Raw genomic sequence first — 18,396 nt, forward strand, 5'->3', positions numbered from 1 at the left:
ATTTATCAAATTTAATTTTTTAAGTAAATTTTTATGACATTATTTTAAAAAATCACGAATTTCAATTATATATCTTGTCCAGTTTTTTGTGCATGTAAGATACTCTCTTCCCCCCTTTTTTTTTTTTTTTCACAAATGTTGTTGGGTTAGTGAGTTAGTTATGAAATTTTATCAGATACAATAGTGATAAATCAAAATTCAGAAGTCTTCACCCATTTTAATTTGGGACATAAATTACTCTGCGTTTTTTTTTTTAAGTTTAAATTACCCTTTGTTTTAAATGTTTGTAGTACTTTAATTCATTATTTTTTCCTAGACTGGCAGCTCAAAATAAGGTTTAGATCTAATGACCCACTTATATATAAAAACCAATCTATGCAAGAATGAGTAGGAATATCAGTTACAAGTTAATTTATAACAATTCTACTAAATATACATGGTGATAGTATTTATTAAATTAAGCATATTGATCGAGTTCTTATTTTACTCTTCCAAAAACACTGTGCCAGCCCAATATGCTTTTGTAACGTTAAGTCATATCGGGATACAAAATTTAGAACTTCAAATATCTTTGTTCATATATAGTTATTGTCTGTTTTGTGGGTCGCTTGGTAAGTGGAAGTTGCATGGAAATTTACATGTGTTTTATTTCAGGTGTAAACCCCACTAGTCCCAATTGATTCTGGGACTAAAATATCAGGCCATATTAAGGCTATTGAGATTCTCCATATTCCTTAATATTTATGGGTCTCCTCCTGCAGGCATGAATTGCGATAATATGGTGTGGGAGAGAGGGGCATGTAGCAATCGAGAATCAAGACCTGCAGACAGGTAAGTCTTTCTTAAAGGCTGGGGCAGCTCGAAGAATTGGATTGCTTTCGAAGAAATTGGCAGGCTTTAGCTCAAAGCTTGATGTCACTGTTGGCATTACAGGGAAATCTTCTTGGCATGGAATGTGATGGAATCCCATGGTGTACCACAACACGATATCCTTATTTTCAATAGGACGATTCCTGTTCTCAAACATGACGAATTGAGCATAAATCAATGGCAGAACCAATGCGTTAAAATATTTTATTAATATTTTGAGTTTTATACCTTTCAGACCACACGGCAAGAGTGTCATCTCCCCTGCGCTGATACACTAGAAGCCCACCAGCCCATTGTTCACTCCTATTATAGGGGGTCACCCATATCTGTTGGATTTCCCAGCCTAGACCTTCTAGAAGGATTAATCATATGAAATTCTGATGGATCATACAACTTAAGCTTAATTTGTGCATCTTTTTCTGTCTTCGCTATTTTCCTCTTAGCTTTCAAGTAGCTTTTCCTAGGGGATTCACCTGGTAAACTCTCTTCCTTAACGAGATTAACATTAACAAACGAATTATTAGCCCCATCAATATCCATGTCCAGGTGAAAGATAATGAAGTGATCGTGAACTACTCCGATAACATTCTCTGAAATAAGAGGGCCGGACATTTCTTCTTGGTTAGGCACCTGATATACATTCTGATAAGGACTCCCTTTCACCATCAGCATTCCTGAGAGTCCTACCTGTTAGTATAATAATATAAATTAAATCATATGACTTGGATCAGTAATTACTTTAGGATCCTCTAATAGAATTCCAACACTATTACTTAGGGAATAGTAGCATAAAAGAATGACCTTAATCCTAATTAAACCATCCGTTTGAAACTCCCAATCGAAGATGTAATCGTAATTTCCCACTGATGCTGCCATACGGGCGACCAGGGTTACTTTTGGTCGTGTCTCCCTAATCTACTCCAAAGACAAAGGAAATTAACTTCTGTAAGTACATTAATAATTGACATACAGAAAAATTAAAAAAAAAAAAGGACAAACAGCGAATAAAAATACTACTACTTGCAGGAAGACCAAGTACAATAATTCAAGTGCTTCTTTTTTTCTTTCTTGAAAATAAAATGGAAAATAAGTAACAAATAATTTTTTTGTAAACGTGGGAAAACAGTGAATTTGCTAATAATTGCAGACTGAAGACTGATAGAGATTCTTTGTACTAAAAGAAAACACGGTTGGAAATGATAAAAAGACTCCCAATAAACGAAGAAAATTTTCATTTCTTTTGAATATTCTACGAGATTGACGTTATATGGTAGCCCAGATCGTTGACAGTTTTGCACATATGAAAGTTACTTGATGCTGACACCATATGAAACTACAGTAGTGATTGATTTTCGCATTAGTAAGAGCTAAGGAAAAATTAAAAAAATAGCAATACGAAACCACGCTTCTGAATGTACTATATTTTTTCTAATTCTCATTGCTGCTATTGTTGAAGTTACGTACCTGAAAACCACTAAGCTGGCTTTCCGAATGCCGCCAACCAATGTCACCAGCATATCGCTCAAATAGGCAAATCATGTTCGGCTGAACAAATGGCTTTCCATCCGGAGCCGCAAAAACCCCATCCATGTAGTAAGAGTACCTTGGACAATCGTTTAAAGGCACAAGTGGAAGGGCTAATGTCCCTAACCCAAACTCACCAGCGTCCATATACGACTTAAAATACCAAGACTCGTCGAGGTCCATGTAAGGCGCAAATAATTCTGAAGTGAACCCTTTATACATCACATTCCTGAGCTCGCCCGTCTCCGAGTCCCGTACCATGGCTCTTGAAAACACCAAACCAGCGCGTTGGTCAGCCTTGAGGTGAAATAGCCAGTTGGCCCACTTAACTGTATGCCCATCTTCAACTCTAAAACTTGACCCTTTGGGTTGTTCTATGGAAATTGGGTTTAATGGTTCCATTTCTGGTTGCTTCTCTTGAGCTGTGTACCGGTAATCAGTATTGGCACTTTTTGGACCCGGGATACCTCGGCCCGTATCAGAGATTTTCAGTACCTCCATTTTATCTAAGTCAACCGTCAAGGTGAGCCCTTCAATGGGCCTCATGTAGAAGTTGGATGTGCCTTCATTAGAGTAACACTGGACCCTTATGACTCTTTTGCCTTCTTCATTCGTCCCAAACCAGCCTGCCGAAGGCGTTAGGCATATCAAATCTGATAATGAGACCCCTCTGGCGGTCACGGATTTGTTAAATTCTGCGTTAGAAAAGGGCAGTTTGGAAGCACCCAAAATATCATCCATGGATAGCATCGGATAGCCTGAGCTGGTATTGATGGCATGGCTAATGACACGGCTAGAGTCCAAGTCCACGGTAAGCCCGTGGGATTGGCCATTCAACAGAGCCGAAACAGCTGCTTTTCTTGGTGGAAGTGGGTCACCTTTTCTCCACCTCAGAACCTGTAGCTTGTCTGGTTCATCAAGCAGTAAAGTGTTAATAGTAGGGAAGGTAGATGAAAAGGGTTCATAGGACGAGATGATGGTCCGGACCCTGTTGATTTCCTGTATAGTAAGAGGGTCTAGTGGATGGTGAGGGGACTCAGCTGAGTGGTCTGTCGATTTGTGAACTTGGTTCTCCAACACTGAGCTCCCCTTGGAGTTGGAGAAAATCCGGTTCTTGGAGGTGCACCATGGGCTGTGCAGGGAGCAATTAGGAAATTCTGATTTGCTAGGGCTGTACCAGGAACGCACAAAAAGGAATAAAATTAAGCATGAAATGAGACAGAAATGAAGACATGAAGTTTTCTCCATCATCTCCCTTCCAAGAAAAAGTGAGGGTGAGACAGCCTCTATTCCTGTTGAGTGTTGACAATTGAGCTTTCCAAGGGCAAATGATAGAAGGTGGTGAGGCCATCCACAGAATTTGTCAAATACAGGAAGAAAACTCTCCGGATATTTTAGTAGACATGAAGTTTTCTCCATCATCTCCCGTCCAAGATAAAGTGAGGGTGAGACAGCCTCTATTCCTGCTGAGTGTTGATAATTGAGCTTTCCAAGGGCAAATGATAGAATGTTGTGAGGCCATCCACAGAATTTGTTAAATACAGCCAGAAAACTCTCCAGATATTTTATATGTTATCGTTTATTACAATGCAGAGGGGAAGATTACTATCAGTTTGTGACATGACCGTCCATTAAAATTTTAGAAATGAAGGACAGTGACCGATGGCTGAAGGTGATTTAAGTTGAGTGGGTAAGCTATGAATCTCGTTTTCTCAAAATAGAGTATTGTAAAATTTAAATGTTGGTTTGATTGAATCTTGACATTTCGCGGTGGATAATCCCCTATGATTCAGACAAAAACAAGAAACAAGTAGTAAATAAAATAAAAACACTAACCAAATGGAGCTTAAATAAAATAGTGTCCTATTTGTTAGAAAAATAGGATTCAGTTTCATGTAAGTAATTTTGGATCAAGTAAAAATTATAGGTCTTGATCTTTCATTTTACACAGAACCCTAGCTACTTAAAAAAAAAGGTGGGGTTGTTTTAAGGGTGAGTTGAAAACCAAGTAAAAAAAGAAGAAAAGTCAAAAAAAGTAGATAGAAAAAAAAGAAGGGAGAATTAGTTGAACGGAAGTCGATCCGTGATCTGATTGAGTTGGAACATCGTCAGGAGGTTTATGATTCATAGTTCTATATTCTAAACGGTGAAGATCGATATATAAAGTTATTCTACATTCAAACACCATGATAAAATTGACAATATCGAATTATTCAATTTGAAAACCTATGATGGAGGATCATCTATACTGCAAATATTTGTATGAGCCAGTATTAGGTGATTCGGCTAAACCAGCAGATATGAAAGATGAAAGCTGGAAGAAGCTAGGTAGAAAGACGCTGGCTACAATCAAAAAATGGGTTGATATCAACGTGTTTCATCATGTAGCGCAGGAGTCAGATGCTCACATTGTTTGAGAAAAAATTGGCAGCATTGTATGAGAGAAAAATAGGTATGAATAAAGTTATGCTTGTTAAAAAGCTTGTAACTTTACAGTATAAGGATTGATGATCTGTTACAGAGCACTTGAGTGATTTTTAAGATATATTTAATAGGATGACTACTATGAAGCTTAAGATGGATGATGAAATGAAGGCGTTATTTTTTTAGTTTCATTGTCAGACAGTTGAAATACTCTAGTTGTGACTGTTCTTAATTCAGCTCCTGATTATAAGGTGACATTAGAGATGATAAAAGACAGTATACTTAACGAAGAAGTAAGGCGAAAAGATATAGACCCTGAGAATCAAGCTCTGGTCACAGAGAACAGGGGTAAAAATATCGACAGAAGTTAAGACTTAAAAGGTCATTGTAAGTCTAAACATAGATCCAAGTCTAGAAGTAAAGTGAAATGTTTCTATTGTGGTAAGACAGGTCATATAAAATGAAACTATAAAATCTTGAAGCAAAAGCGAAAAGATAAGAAAGGCAAGAGTTCAGATGATGGTAATGTTACAATAATGAATTCAGATAATGATTCGGTTACTTTGATTTGTACACATGATGATTGTAATCATGTTAGTGATCCCGGTATTAAGTGGATAGTTGACACAGGAGTGACATATCATTGTGTTTCTAAGAGAGAGTTGTTTACAACTTACAAAGTATGAGACTTTTGTTGTACTAAAATGAGAAACAAGAGTGTGTCATAAATTGTTAGGATTGGTGATATTATTGTACAAACTAGTACAAACTGCATGTTGACTTTGAGAGATGTCAGACACATTTCAGATATAAAAATGAACTTGTTTGCTATTAATATCCTTGATAAGGAGGGATATGAAAGTCGATAAAAGAATAGACAGTAAAAGCTTTTTAAAAAATTTATGGTAGTTAGAAGGAAAAAACTATATTGTATAATGTATAAGACACGGATGCAATTAAATGGTAACCAGGTAAATGTCATTGAAAATGATGCTTCAACAAACTTGTGACACAGGAGGCTGGCATACATGAGTGAAAAGAGGTTATAGATTTTAGTAAGACAGTCTCTTATTCCTTTGACCAAAGGTATGTCTCTCGATTCATGTGATTATTATTTATTTGGTAAGCATCATAGAATTTTTTTTCGTAAAAGTTCTAAAAAAAAAATTAATTAAAATTAATTTATTCTGAGGTATGTGGTCCTATTGAGATTAAGTCATCAGGTGGTAACAAATATTTTGTTACTTTTATTGATGATGCTTCACGTAAGACTTGAGTGTATATATTAAAATATAAAAGTCAGGTACTACAGTATTTTCAAAAATTTTATGCCATGATTGAAAGGATGATAGGGTTACCCTTGAAGTGTATTCGAACTGATAATGGTAGGGAATACACATCTAAAGGCTTTAAAAAGTATTGTTCAAAGTATGAAATCAGGCATAAAATGATAAAACCTGGAACACCGTAGTATAATGGTATAACTAGAAGAATGAATTGCACCATTATGAAAAAAGTCAGATGTATATTGAGGATGGTAAAATTACCGAAACCATTCTGAGGTGAAGCAGTCAACACAGCTTGTTACTTACTTAACAGGTCACCATTAGTTTCTTTGGGCTTTGACATTCCAGAAAGAGTGTGGATAGAAAAAGATACTTTATACTCTCACTTGAAAGTTTTTGAGTGTAAAGCATTTATACATGTACCGAAAAGAGCAGAGATCAAAGCTTGATAGTAAAGTCATACAGTGTGTGTTTGTAGGATATGGTGATGAAAAATTTGATTACAGGGTATGAGATCCAATAAAAAAAATAGTCAGAAGCAGAGATATGATCTTTCATGAAAAAAAAAACTATAGTAGACCTTGAAAAAAATAAAAGACTACACGAATTACTGTTAAGTATGATATTTTAACATCGATAGAGATTCCACAGGAAAGAGCCACAGATGATAAAAATAAGTAAGAAACAAAACTTGGGGATATGAATGAGCCAACATAGTTGGTGATGAGCTAAATGCAATTAGTTTTAAGCAAGGGGAACAATCCTTTCTACCTAAGAGTATTGAGTAAGGGGAGCTACTTTTGACATCAAATGCTGTAGAGTCTGAACCCAAAAGATCTACTAGAAAGCGCAAGCCATCTACCAAGTATTCAAGTTCAGATTTTATTTTAGTTACATGTGAAGGAGAGTCAGAAAGCTTTCAAAATGTACAGACTATTTCGGATAGAGAGCACTGGTTAAAAGTAATAAAAAAAAAGATTGAGTCATTGTAAAAGATGGTACTTATGATCTTGTTAAACTTCCAGAAGAGAATAAGCCATTAAAAAATAAATAGGTGTTCAAGTTTAAAAAAGATGATGATAAACTAGTGAGGTACAAAGCTCGATTGGTAGTAAAAGGTTTTTTTCAGAAACCAGGCATCGATTTTGATGAGATCTTTGCTTCAGTTGTAAAGATGAGTTCTATTCGAGTGGTATTGAGATTAGCAGTTAGTTTGAATCTTGAGCTTGAACAACTTGATGTTAAAACTGTATTTTTGCATGGTGATTTACAGAATGACATTTATATGAATCAGCCTGAGAGTTTTGAAGTGAAAGAGAAATAGCACTTAGTTTGTAGAAGAAAAGCTTGTATGGCTTAAAACAAGCTCTACGACAGTATTATAAAAAGTTTGATTCTTTTATGGTGAGTCATAGTTATAAAAAAATAGCAGCGAATTCTTGTGTGTATGTTAAACAATTCTCTAATGGTAACTTCATTATTCTATTATTATATGTTGATGATATGTTGATTGTAAGACAAGATGCTAGTATAGTTTACAAGTTGAAAGAATAATTATCTAAGTCATTTGATATGAAAGATTTAGGTCCAGCAAAGCAGATTCTTGGTATGAACATTATACGGGATAGAAGAGCTGAAAAAGCTATGGTTGTCACAAAAAAAGTATGTTGAATCAGTGCTTAGTAGATTCATCATGCAACATGCTAAATTAGTTAGCAGTCTATTTATCAATCATTTTCATCTAAGTAAGAAATCTTATCCAATGTCTAAGGAAGAACAACTAACTATGTCTAGTATTCCTTATTCTTCTGTAATCAATTTTTTAATGTATCTTATGATTTGTACAAGACCTGACGTTGCTCATGTAGTTGGTGTAGTGAGCAGATTTCTTTCTAATCCGGGGAAGATTCACTGGGAAGCAGTGAAATAAATTTTTAGATATTTGAGGAGTACCTAAAAAATGTGCTTGACTTATGGAGTTTCACAACCAGTTCTAGAAGGGTTTACTGATACTGACACGACAGACGATCTTGATGGTAAAAAATCTACTTCAGGATATTTGTTCACTTTTACAGAAGAAGCTGTATCTTGACAATCTAAGTTACAGAATTGTATTACTTTGTTAACTATAGAGGCTGAGTATATTACAGTAACCGAAGCATGTAAAAAAATGCTTTGGATGAAACATTTTCTTCTTAAATTGAGGTTGAATCAAAAAGAGTATGTGATATTTTGTGATAGCCAGAGTGCTTTAGATTTAAGTAAAAATGTTATGTACCATGCTAGAACAAAGCATATTGATGTTAGATATCATTGGTTACGTTCAGTAATTGAAGAACATCAGATGCTGTTGAAGAAAGTCCATATTAATAAGAATATAACAGATATGTTGACTAAGATACTTCCCAAAAAAAAAGCTTAAGCTCTGCAGTAACTTGACGAGAATGAGTTTTCTAGTCAAAGTAAGTTCCAAATGAAACTGCTATAGTGATGAATCTCCTCCTAATGGGGCTGGAGGGGAAGATTGTTAGAAAAATGGGGTCCAGCCCCATGTAAGTGGTTTTGGACCAAGTAAAGGCAATGGGCTTTGATCTTTTATTTTTCACAGAGCCCTAGCTACTTAATAAAAAAGATGTGGGGTTGTTTTAAGGGTGAGTCAAAAATCAAGCAGAAAAATAAGAAAAGCAAAAAAAAAAAAATAGAGAGAAAAAGGAGAAGGGAGAGTTAGTTGAACGAAAGTCGATCTATGATTTGATTAAGTTGAAACCTTGTTAGGAGGTTTATGATTCAGAGTTCTACATTCTGAACGATGAAGGTCATTCTGAAAGGTGAAGGTCGGGTTTGAAGCTCTCTAGGAATAAATTCATGATATATTTGTTGAGTCACTTATTTGATGAGATTTCTCCAATTGTTTCTCTAGTTGTTGTTTAGCTCTAATTTTAGTTAGAGAAGAACTTTATATACCTATTATTTGACAGTGAAGATTTTTCTGGTGGTCCGTGATTTTTTTCCTCTACACTGGAGGGTTTTTCACATAAATCTTAGTGTGCTTTATTTTTCTTGCATTTTTAATTATTGATTGTTGTCTATTGCTTCTGTATTATTGTGATTATTGCTTCAAGCGCAACATTGTTTACTTAACTTTAGTTATCTTGAAAAATATCTGATTTGAAGAGTAAAAAAAAAAATTATTTTTTCTTTTACTCTTTAATTATGATTATTCATTTTTGTCTTCTTTTCCAAAGCAAGAACAATTCAAGAAAAACATCTTGTAATTAACAAAAGTCAAGATTCAAATTAAAATTTCTTAAAGTTGATGTAAACTCAAACTAAGACGTTATATATGTGACGAAGAGATAAAAATAAGTAATAAAATGAAAAAGTCATACAACCAACTGTGGATTTTTTTTCCTTGAGTAGAACCCATATAATTTCAGCCTTCTGTGGCCCATTTAAGAACTCTAAATTGGATTTTTTGCATCTTACAACAATTGGGCTCTTATTGCAAGGAAAGGGAAGATTTGGCCTCTTCAATTGGTTGTTTTTGTTGCTGTCGAAAGCTGGAAACGACCTGATATAATATTCACCATTGATCCCTGAATCTTCAGGTAACTTGGAAACTAGATATATTTCCTTTCATTTCCATCATAAAGCAGCAGAAGGAGGAGATGATTTTTAAGATCAGCGAATGACTTCAACGGAATAGAACATATTGTCATATGCCACTCAATGTTATGTTAACTAAATAATAAGTAATAGCAGAATAACAGGGAAGTGAATTTGGGAGGATAAAATTTATCCGTGGATTTCAGCGAGTGGTAGCGCATAGCAATTACTGGCCTGACCACCGATCTGCTTTCATCAACTGGATAAATTCAGTACCGTTCTATTTCAGACTTTAGATTTTGTGTAAATGCATGATATTGAATGAGCAGTTGATTAATTTAGTTGCAACTTGTCTGCTCACACGAGCTTTGTAAGCATAACAAGGTAAGCTGATGGAAATGGGCATAGAAGATGGTGTTTTGGTGTCTGAGGACGCTGGTGATAGCAAGGTTGCTGGATTGACAGTGATGAGGATTTCAGGGCACGTTCTAACACTCAAGCCAACAACGAGAGAGAAGAAGAAGATAGCAGGAAGGGAGTAGTGTTCAACATAGTTTTCAACCCACCTATATAGTTTTAGCATGCACTTAATTTTCAAGTTTCAAAGGTGCAAAAGGCCATATTGAAACATGGTTTTTTTACCATTTGAATGGAATAAAGTTTGATTATAATGGGTGTTTAGGATAAACAAACGCCATAATAAATCAAAGAGATTAAATTACAACATTCTTCACTGAAAAAAAAAAGGGAACCAGTAATGTTGTGAAGAGAAGCAAAGTCTAAAACCGAATGTGACGAATACAACCCTTCATGTTTTCTTCAACTGTAATATTCATGATGAAACTTGAATGAGTTTGGTGGTTCTGTGTGATTAACAACTCGCAAATTTGAGCCATCCTACCTTAAATTAGAAAACAAGATACCTTATTAGCCCTTGCCCACTTTCCAAGTTTCCTTTTCACTGTTTCAACTGGAAATTTTTCACTTTCCAGATCTCCATATTAATCTTCCTTGCATTAACTGCTCAAAGGCAGTCTCAGATGAAATTCAAATAACCCAAGCCAAAGCCCCTAGAATCAGAAAAATAATTTAATCCGAAACTAACATATAGAAAAAAAAAAGATTTTCTTATGATATCAGGCTTAGATCATTTATAAAGCAGTGAAATGGCAACTGAAATCTGTTGAATAGCAAGAAATATTTTTCCAGGATATCAAACTTGCACCTACTCATCATGTCTCCTGATCTGTTAGGTAAAACCACCGAGGAGGAGAGCTTATAAATCCAGTCTCCGGGAAGTAGCCAGCCTTGTTAAAAAAAACATGTCCAAATATGATTTTCTTGTCTTTCCAATTTTCAAATATGAGCATGATTACCTCCTAATTATACAATGCTCTGATGAGAAAGTTAGTCAGGATTTAATTTTCAACGTAATATTGACTATTCAGATTCTTCAATGATCAAAATTAATATACCTCTAGAGATTTGCTATTAATAATAATCATTCTAATTGTTTTTGCTTATTAATTTAATTTAGACTATTTTGAGATTCAAATAACTTGATATAGAACAACCTAATCGTGCTAAACGGCTTAAAAAATAAATACTTTGCATGTTCAAAATAAATTTCTACTTTCAATTTTTTAATAAAAAACAAAGCTAATTTTTATTTATAATAATATCATATGTAAATAATATTTCAAAAAATAAATTAAAAAAAAATTCTAATCTCAAAATTTTTAAATTTTAATTTCAGATAATAATGTTAAGTTTGACCTAAAAATGCAAAAATGAACATTTAAATTTGAATTTAAATCCTGAGAGAGTATTAAGTTAACAAGATGAAGATGAAAGAAATCATCCAAATTCAAATTTATGCTGTCAACTAATTCTGCGAAACCAGTCAAATCGCTAAAACGCCTAAATCCATCGCCACTCGCTCACACTCACATTTCTATGATGATAATTTCCCAATTACCCTTTCCCACCACCTTCACTTCCGCCAACCAAACCCTTATAAACCCCGGCAAATTCCCCACTCCTGAAAATAACCATCAGCCTTCCACCTTCCTCCAGCACCTCTCCCTTTCTCCTCCTCTACCGCCGCCGCCACCAATACCAAAGTTTTCCCATTTCCATCCCCAAATCAGAACCCCTGATCCAAAAAATCCCATCTTTCCTTGTTCCCTAAAAGCAACGAGGACAAATGTCGCACCTTGACAACATTCCTTCCACTCCTGGCAAAAACAAACCCGACAAGTCTTTCCGTTTCTATTCCTCCGCCGCCTTCTTATCTCTTTCCAAACTAACCCTTTATTCCACCCTTTTCCTTTCCATCCTCCTTATCCTCCTCCTCCTCTCCTCCCCTTCCTCCACCCCATCCCGACGCCGTCACCTATCTACTGGGACCCACCACACCCCAATCTCTATTCCCTACAAACTAATCCACAAATCGGCCCGTCCACGCTCTACCACCGGCCACACCGTTCTTGTGACCGGAGCCGCTGGCTTCGTTGGAACCCACGTTTCCGTCGCCCTCAAACGCCGTGGCGACGGTGTCCTTGGCCTCGACAACTTCTACCATTACTATGATCCCACCCTCAAAAGGGCACGCCAAAAGTTCCTCGAAAAAGCCGGGGTTTTTATCGTTGAAGGCGACATCAACGACAAGGGTCTTCTCCACCAACTCTTCGACGCCGTTTTGTTCACTCATGTAATGCATTTAGCAGCCCAGGCAGGTGTTCGTTACGCTATGCAAAATCCAGGGTCTTATATTCATAGCAACATTGCTGGGTTTGTGAACTTACTGGAAGTTTCGAAATCCGCAAACCCTCAACCGGCGGTTATCTGGGCGTCTTCGAGTTCGGTCTACGGGTTGAATTCTGAGGTACCCTTTTCGGAAAAAGACAGAACTGATCAACCTGCGAGTTTATATGCTGCTACAAAAAAAGCTGGTGAGGAAATTGCTCATACTTATAATCATATTTACGGGCTTTCAATAACTGGATTGCTGTTTTTCACGGTTTATGGCCCCTGGGGTCGACCTGATATGGCATATTTCTTTTTCACTAGAGATATAATGAAAGGAAAAACGATTACTTTGTATGAATCACCAGATAAAGGTAGTGTGGCTAGAGATTTTACTTATATTGATGACGTAGTGAAAGGGTGTTTGGGGGCATTGGATACAGCAAAGAAAAGTACGGGAAGTGGGGGGAAGAAGAGAGGGCCAGCGCAATAGAGGATTTTTAATTTGGGGAATACTTCGCCAGTACCTGTGAGTAGGCTGGTGAGTATATTGGAGAAGATTTTAAAGGTGAAAGCTAAGAAGAAAGTAGTGCCTTTGCCAAGAAATGGGGATGTAGAGTTTACACACGCCAATATTACCTTAGCAATGAGGGAGCTTGGGTATAAGCCCACAACTGATTTGGAGGCGGGGTTGAAGAAGTTTGTTAGATGGTACCTCAGTTTTTATTTGGGGCAAAGAAGAATTCTTGGTGAATTTTCTTAATCTTTTTTCTTTTTACTTCATATTGATTACTTTTATTGTGTTCTTTATGAGGTTTAGGGTAATCATGCAAGGAGGGGTAATGTTCCATGGAGAACTGTTTTACTTGTCGGGTGGGCATTTTCTCACAGACATTTCATCCAATTTGTAGTGATGCAAAACTAGCAGCATTCTAATTGTTCTTCAACATGTTGCTTCCTTTTCTTCTTTGAAGCTTCTCTTGGGAGTTTAAGCATTGTACAGTTCATGACTGATAGATCAACATGATGTTCTGATTACTGGGTCATTTTTTAATTAATCTTATAGTTATTTCAATAAATTAGCATCTGCTTCAATGTGCTTGTTATTATAATTCTTGTAACCAGAATGTTTTAACTTGTTTGCTCTATCTTTGTTGTTATTATAGCTCTTATAAGTTATAACCCTAATTTCAGCTTGGGCTATAACATTTACTTGGCTTCTGGAATGTTTATGTTGTCTCTAATCCCCTGCTGTAGCAAACACAATTTGTAGTATGAAAAAACTCTGTATAAGCCCGTCTCCATAAAGTTGCTGTAAGTTTAGAATAAATGGTATCTACATGTTTGCTTTGTCCATTTAGTATTTAATACTTATGCAGCTAGGCTTGCCATTGATCTGTTAATTTAACATTTATTTGTCCATTGGATTGTCAAACTTTTTTTTTATCTGTTAGTGCACGGTCATGTATTGCTTGCAGGTATAGACTCCTTCAGAGTCCTCAGTCCTCTGGTGATGTTTAAATTTTAGTAATGTTTAAAATATTTAGGGGATTGTTAAGAAAATTGTTATTTTTTTAGACACAACTTGTAAGGGTATTGTTTATCAGTTATCACTTATCACCTTGTTGTGAAGATAACAGCTTATACCTAGGAAGTTTCCTTTTTTTTTTTTTTTTTTCCATTTTTTTAACAGAGAGATGTAATTCTTCTCCTTGGTTATTTTAACTTAGATGTCTATATGTCTAAATTGATATTCTGGAAATAACTTTGGTTTAGATTTATTAAAAAGTTGTTATATGCTTGCTCATTATCCATGTCTATTTGTCACGCCAAGCACTCCGAGGAAAAGTAGGCAGGGTACTTAATCCCACATTGGATATGAAAGGGAGGTCACTGGGATATAAAAACATTGTCGCTACATATCCTGATAAATCGTTTTTAAGGGGAGAGAGTAATGGCCATGTGACAAGTGGAATCAAAGCAGATCTTACATCGTTCAACCCACACTAAGCGTCTCGAGGGTATTAGGCAGGGTAGTCAACTTCTCTAATAAAGACGTCACGAGATTGGGTGGGAGAAAATATCACGCCAAACGCTCCAAAGAGGAATAGGCAAGGTAATCCAATCCCACATCGGACATGAACTGAAGATCACTGAGGTATAAAAATATTAACGTGATAAGTTGGTTTTGAGCGAAGAGGATAATGGCCACATGACATATTCATATTCATTTTATCTGCCTATATACTTAGTGGATGCTTACCAATTGATTCAATGAATTTTTTTTTTTTTTTGCAGTGCCATATAAGGGGTGTTTGGTTGGACAATATTTCAGATTGACCTATTATTTCTTTTAGCCTTAAATCTGAGCATAAAACCAGAATGAATTTGGAGAATAAATGGAGGAATGTTAACAATTCATTATAATGATGGGTCGGCAGGTGACGGTTTGTATCTTTAGATAGCAGCCATGGTATTGTTCTGACAACATTAGCAGTTTGGTTGAGTCTCTTTATCTCTTTATTTATTTATTTATTTATTTATTTTTGAAGAATTATCTCTTGATCCTTGAAACCAATTCATACAGTTGTTTCATGCACAAGAAATTGTGTAAGCAAGGAACTTGGAATATTGACAAGCCTGATTAAATGGATGAAAAGGTATCAAGGAGTTCATTTATTTTAGCCAAAAATGCATCATCAAGAACACTCTAACAACGAAAAAAAGGGAGCATTAATAAGAGGATTTTTAGTAACATCTACCATTAGTTCTTCCACGTTTCATCCTTGTGTACGGATGAACATAGGAAACAAAAATTTTGCATTTTATGTACTTTAAACCACGGAAAAGACATACATGCCATGCTTAGTCAAGTATCAAATTTTTTTTTAACCCAAGACACATATCCTAACGCTGTAACTATTCACTAAATTTGGCATCATGTTGCAGCAGTCATTGTGTACATCTTTCTCTTAACTAGGTATTTGCAATGGAAAGAACTGAAGAGTTATAGGCGCTATAGAGCAGAATAAGCTTATAGCAGATCAAAGGAATGAATAATAACTAAAGGTCAGACATATTAAAGAGATTAGAGATTTAAATACTCGCAAAGTTACAATATATACATGGCAGATGACAGAAAGGAACCATCTGAACTACATCTAAAGATAGGACAAACAAGAACCAGAACGACAACGCAGACAATGTCAAATCAAAGTCAATGACTAAATCCAGTGTTTCAGCTGATCAGCCACATTACCTCTAACAAAAATTGAATCCAGGAGAGGATACTTGATAGCAGCTTTTTAAGTTAGAAAGTCGGGGACAACATCTACATTGTTATTGCGGCTGGGAAGAATTGAAATCAGAATCAGAGTCCAGCTCCCACCATGGACCAGAATCTTTCGTACAAATACAATCAGCATTACTTCCATCATCAGTGCTATTAAAATCCTGATCCTCGCTCTGATCATCGAACACATCTTCAGAACCATTTAACTTCCCGTCTACCTCTGGATTATATGTCCACTCCAATCTCTTCAAGATATCACGGTCCTTCCACTTCCCCACAACGGATACTGCCTCCTTCTTAGCCTTTCCCTTCAATATTTCCATCCAAGAAAACCCAGTATCCGCAACTCTTTTCAATGCCCCATCATTGAGATCCCCAACAACAACGGTCTTCAAACACCTCAGTTTCGCCTCTTTCAAAACTTCCACAAAATCTGAATCATCGGACACAAGCACCAAACACTCAGCTTTCCTCTTATCCATAACATTCACCATGTGATCCCTCAATGCAACATCCGCGGCTTGTGGCCTATTTGAGACAGTCCCAACCCAAAACCCTGCCCTTTTCAACTCAGCAGCCAAACCATACCCAACTTTCGGTGTCAAAACATCCCTAGCCGCATTTTTATACTTCTCCATTTTCATTGAATACTTACCTACCAATTTCACCCTCCTACTTCCTCTAGCAGATTCTATTTGATTCAACCTCTTCTGGTGTTCACGCTCATGAATTTGCTTAAAATGATTAACAAGTTTCTCATTAGTGTAAAATCTTCTCCCACAAACTTTACAAAAATGTGGTTCAACTGACTTGATCACACCCTTATTTTCTAACTGATTCAGCAATTTCCTCTCTCTTCTCTGTTCCCGAACAACTATAGGTACATAGCTGAAAGCATGATGATTAGCATAGGCTACCATGGACCTAACAACCCCAAAGGAAGAAGCTGCCGTTTTCAACTTAACAGCAGCTTCAAATGGAGGGAATGAATTTGGGGGCTTGTTATCCAAATCCCAGAATATTGCAACATTGTTCTGGGCAGTTTTTGATGCCAAAGTTGATGTTCGGTTTAAAGATTCAAAACCCATTTTTGTCTTAAAGTGACAATATCTAGACAAGGAGATACTTAGGGTTTTAATTCTTGTAGATTGCATTGAGTTAATGATGGTAGGAAACTTGTGAAGCATGACTGAAAGTTGTAAGTGACTATTTGTGTTGATGGATTGTGAGAAGAAACATGAAAAAACAAAGGAATGGATGAAAAAGATAATTAAAAAGAAATGGAGAAATTGATTTGCCTTTGAAACTAGAGAGATTAAAGATTGTGTCCCCTACATAGAAGATAAGCAGAGAACAAGAGAAAGTAGAATGGAGGCCCGGACGTGGAGTGAGAATGGAATATAAAGGGTTTTCGGGTACTAGGAGAGGGTTTTCGGGAACAACTGTGTGGCCAATTAAAGGGCCCAAAAATAAGTAAATGAAACAAGGCTAGCAGTACAAGAAAGCCCAAATATTCCCCATCGATAAGAACACATGTCAAACCTGTCATGTTAGGTCAAGACTCATTTATGGTTAGTTTGTTTTAGATTTTTTAATTAATATTTTAGCTTTATTGATTGGGAGTTTAATACAAATAATTTGTTTTTTTAAGAGACTGATTTCAATAAGATTGGATTTTGATTCTCACCATTTGTAAATTCACCTTTTTAATTTCCCCCTAAGCCTTATATATTTTTGTTAAAAAAAAACCATTTTTATAAATTAAAATTAATATTTTTTTAATTCTACAAGTAAATTTATTTGATTAGAAGGAAATATAATTTTAATCTCTAATCTCTAAACATTTATAGTGAGTAAAATATTTAAATGTTTGTTTGTATGCTTGAAAAATATAAATCTTTAGAAGGTTGTAAATAAGCTAATATGTATGGGGTGAGAAAAAATCAATAATTAATTTAAAATTACAATGTTCAGTTTGATTTAGATCAAATTAAATTCAGATATTAAAAATATTATATTCATATCAAATTTTGGATTCGAAAGTAAAAATTTAAAAAAAAATTGAACCAAACTAAATATATATTGTTATTAATTTTTATATATTTTTAAAATTTTTATAAAATAAAAATAATTATTTTTGTCTAAATCTATTTAAATATATTAAAAATTATATTAAAATAATATATACAAATGTCAAATTAAAAAATTGATAACTCAAACCAAATTGAATTAGATCTATTATATAAAAGTTTGATTCGGATCAACATTGAATTTTAAGAATTCATAATTTTATGCAATATCTAAAAAAATTAAACTTAATTTTATTTTATTCCAACTGTTATCACCTATACTAATATGCATAAAAACAAGAAAGTAGCAAAATATCTTTATTAAAACAATAATAAATAAATAAATTGTTATCACTATTAGGAAGCAATTAGGTGGGGAGTAGAGAAGTTATCAATAAGTGAATAATTTTCCATAAGAAATATACTTTCTTTCTTCTCATATTTCATATACCTTTTTTTACTTGATAACATGTTAGTTTATTTTATACTTTATGTTAAAATTTTTAAATTAAAAAAAAAAGTTTATAGTTTTATAATTTTTTTTTTTTACTTCTACCCTATCAATTAAAGCAAATGA

General features: G+C 35.0%; 2 protein-coding genes and 1 pseudogene across 2 annotated transcripts; 1 reads left to right on the forward strand and 2 right to left on the reverse strand.

Moving 5' to 3' along the window:
* Positions 1-440: 440 nt before the first annotated feature.
* On the reverse strand, positions 441-4,033 carry LOC111290657 (amine oxidase [copper-containing] gamma 1-like). The gene is given in 5 exon segments (XM_089767680.1): positions 441-1,013; positions 1,099-1,200; positions 1,202-1,557; positions 1,672-1,785; positions 2,335-4,033. Coding segments are annotated over 5 exon segments (2,253 nt in total). The 5' UTR covers positions 3,817-4,033; the 3' UTR covers positions 441-814.
* Positions 4,034-11,551: 7,518 nt separating this feature from the next.
* On the forward strand, positions 11,552-13,670 carry LOC111290856 (UDP-glucuronate 4-epimerase 5 pseudogene; annotated as a pseudogene).
* A 1,688-nt stretch (positions 13,671-15,358) lies between these two features.
* LOC111290858 (zinc finger (C2H2 type) family protein) lies at positions 15,359-17,385 on the reverse strand. The gene has a single exon (XM_022882354.2). The coding sequence runs from the start codon at positions 16,935-16,937 to the stop codon at positions 15,798-15,800; it is 1,140 nt and encodes a 379-aa protein (XP_022738089.2). The 5' UTR covers positions 16,938-17,385; the 3' UTR covers positions 15,359-15,797.
* Between the last annotated feature and the right edge of the window lie 1,011 nt (positions 17,386-18,396).

The sequence above is a fragment of the Durio zibethinus genome, chromosome 11, assembly GCF_047325235.1.
Source record: "Durio zibethinus cultivar Kanyao isolate XHJ-2024 chromosome 11, ASM4732523v1, whole genome shotgun sequence".
NCBI classification, from domain to species: Eukaryota; Viridiplantae; Streptophyta; class Magnoliopsida; order Malvales; family Malvaceae; genus Durio; species Durio zibethinus.

Excerpts from the sequence above, each read along its gene's own strand:
- LOC111290858 (XM_022882354.2), bottom strand. The coding sequence starts at position 16,937 with ATGCTTCACAAGTTTCCTACCATCATTAACTCAATGCAATCTACAAGA.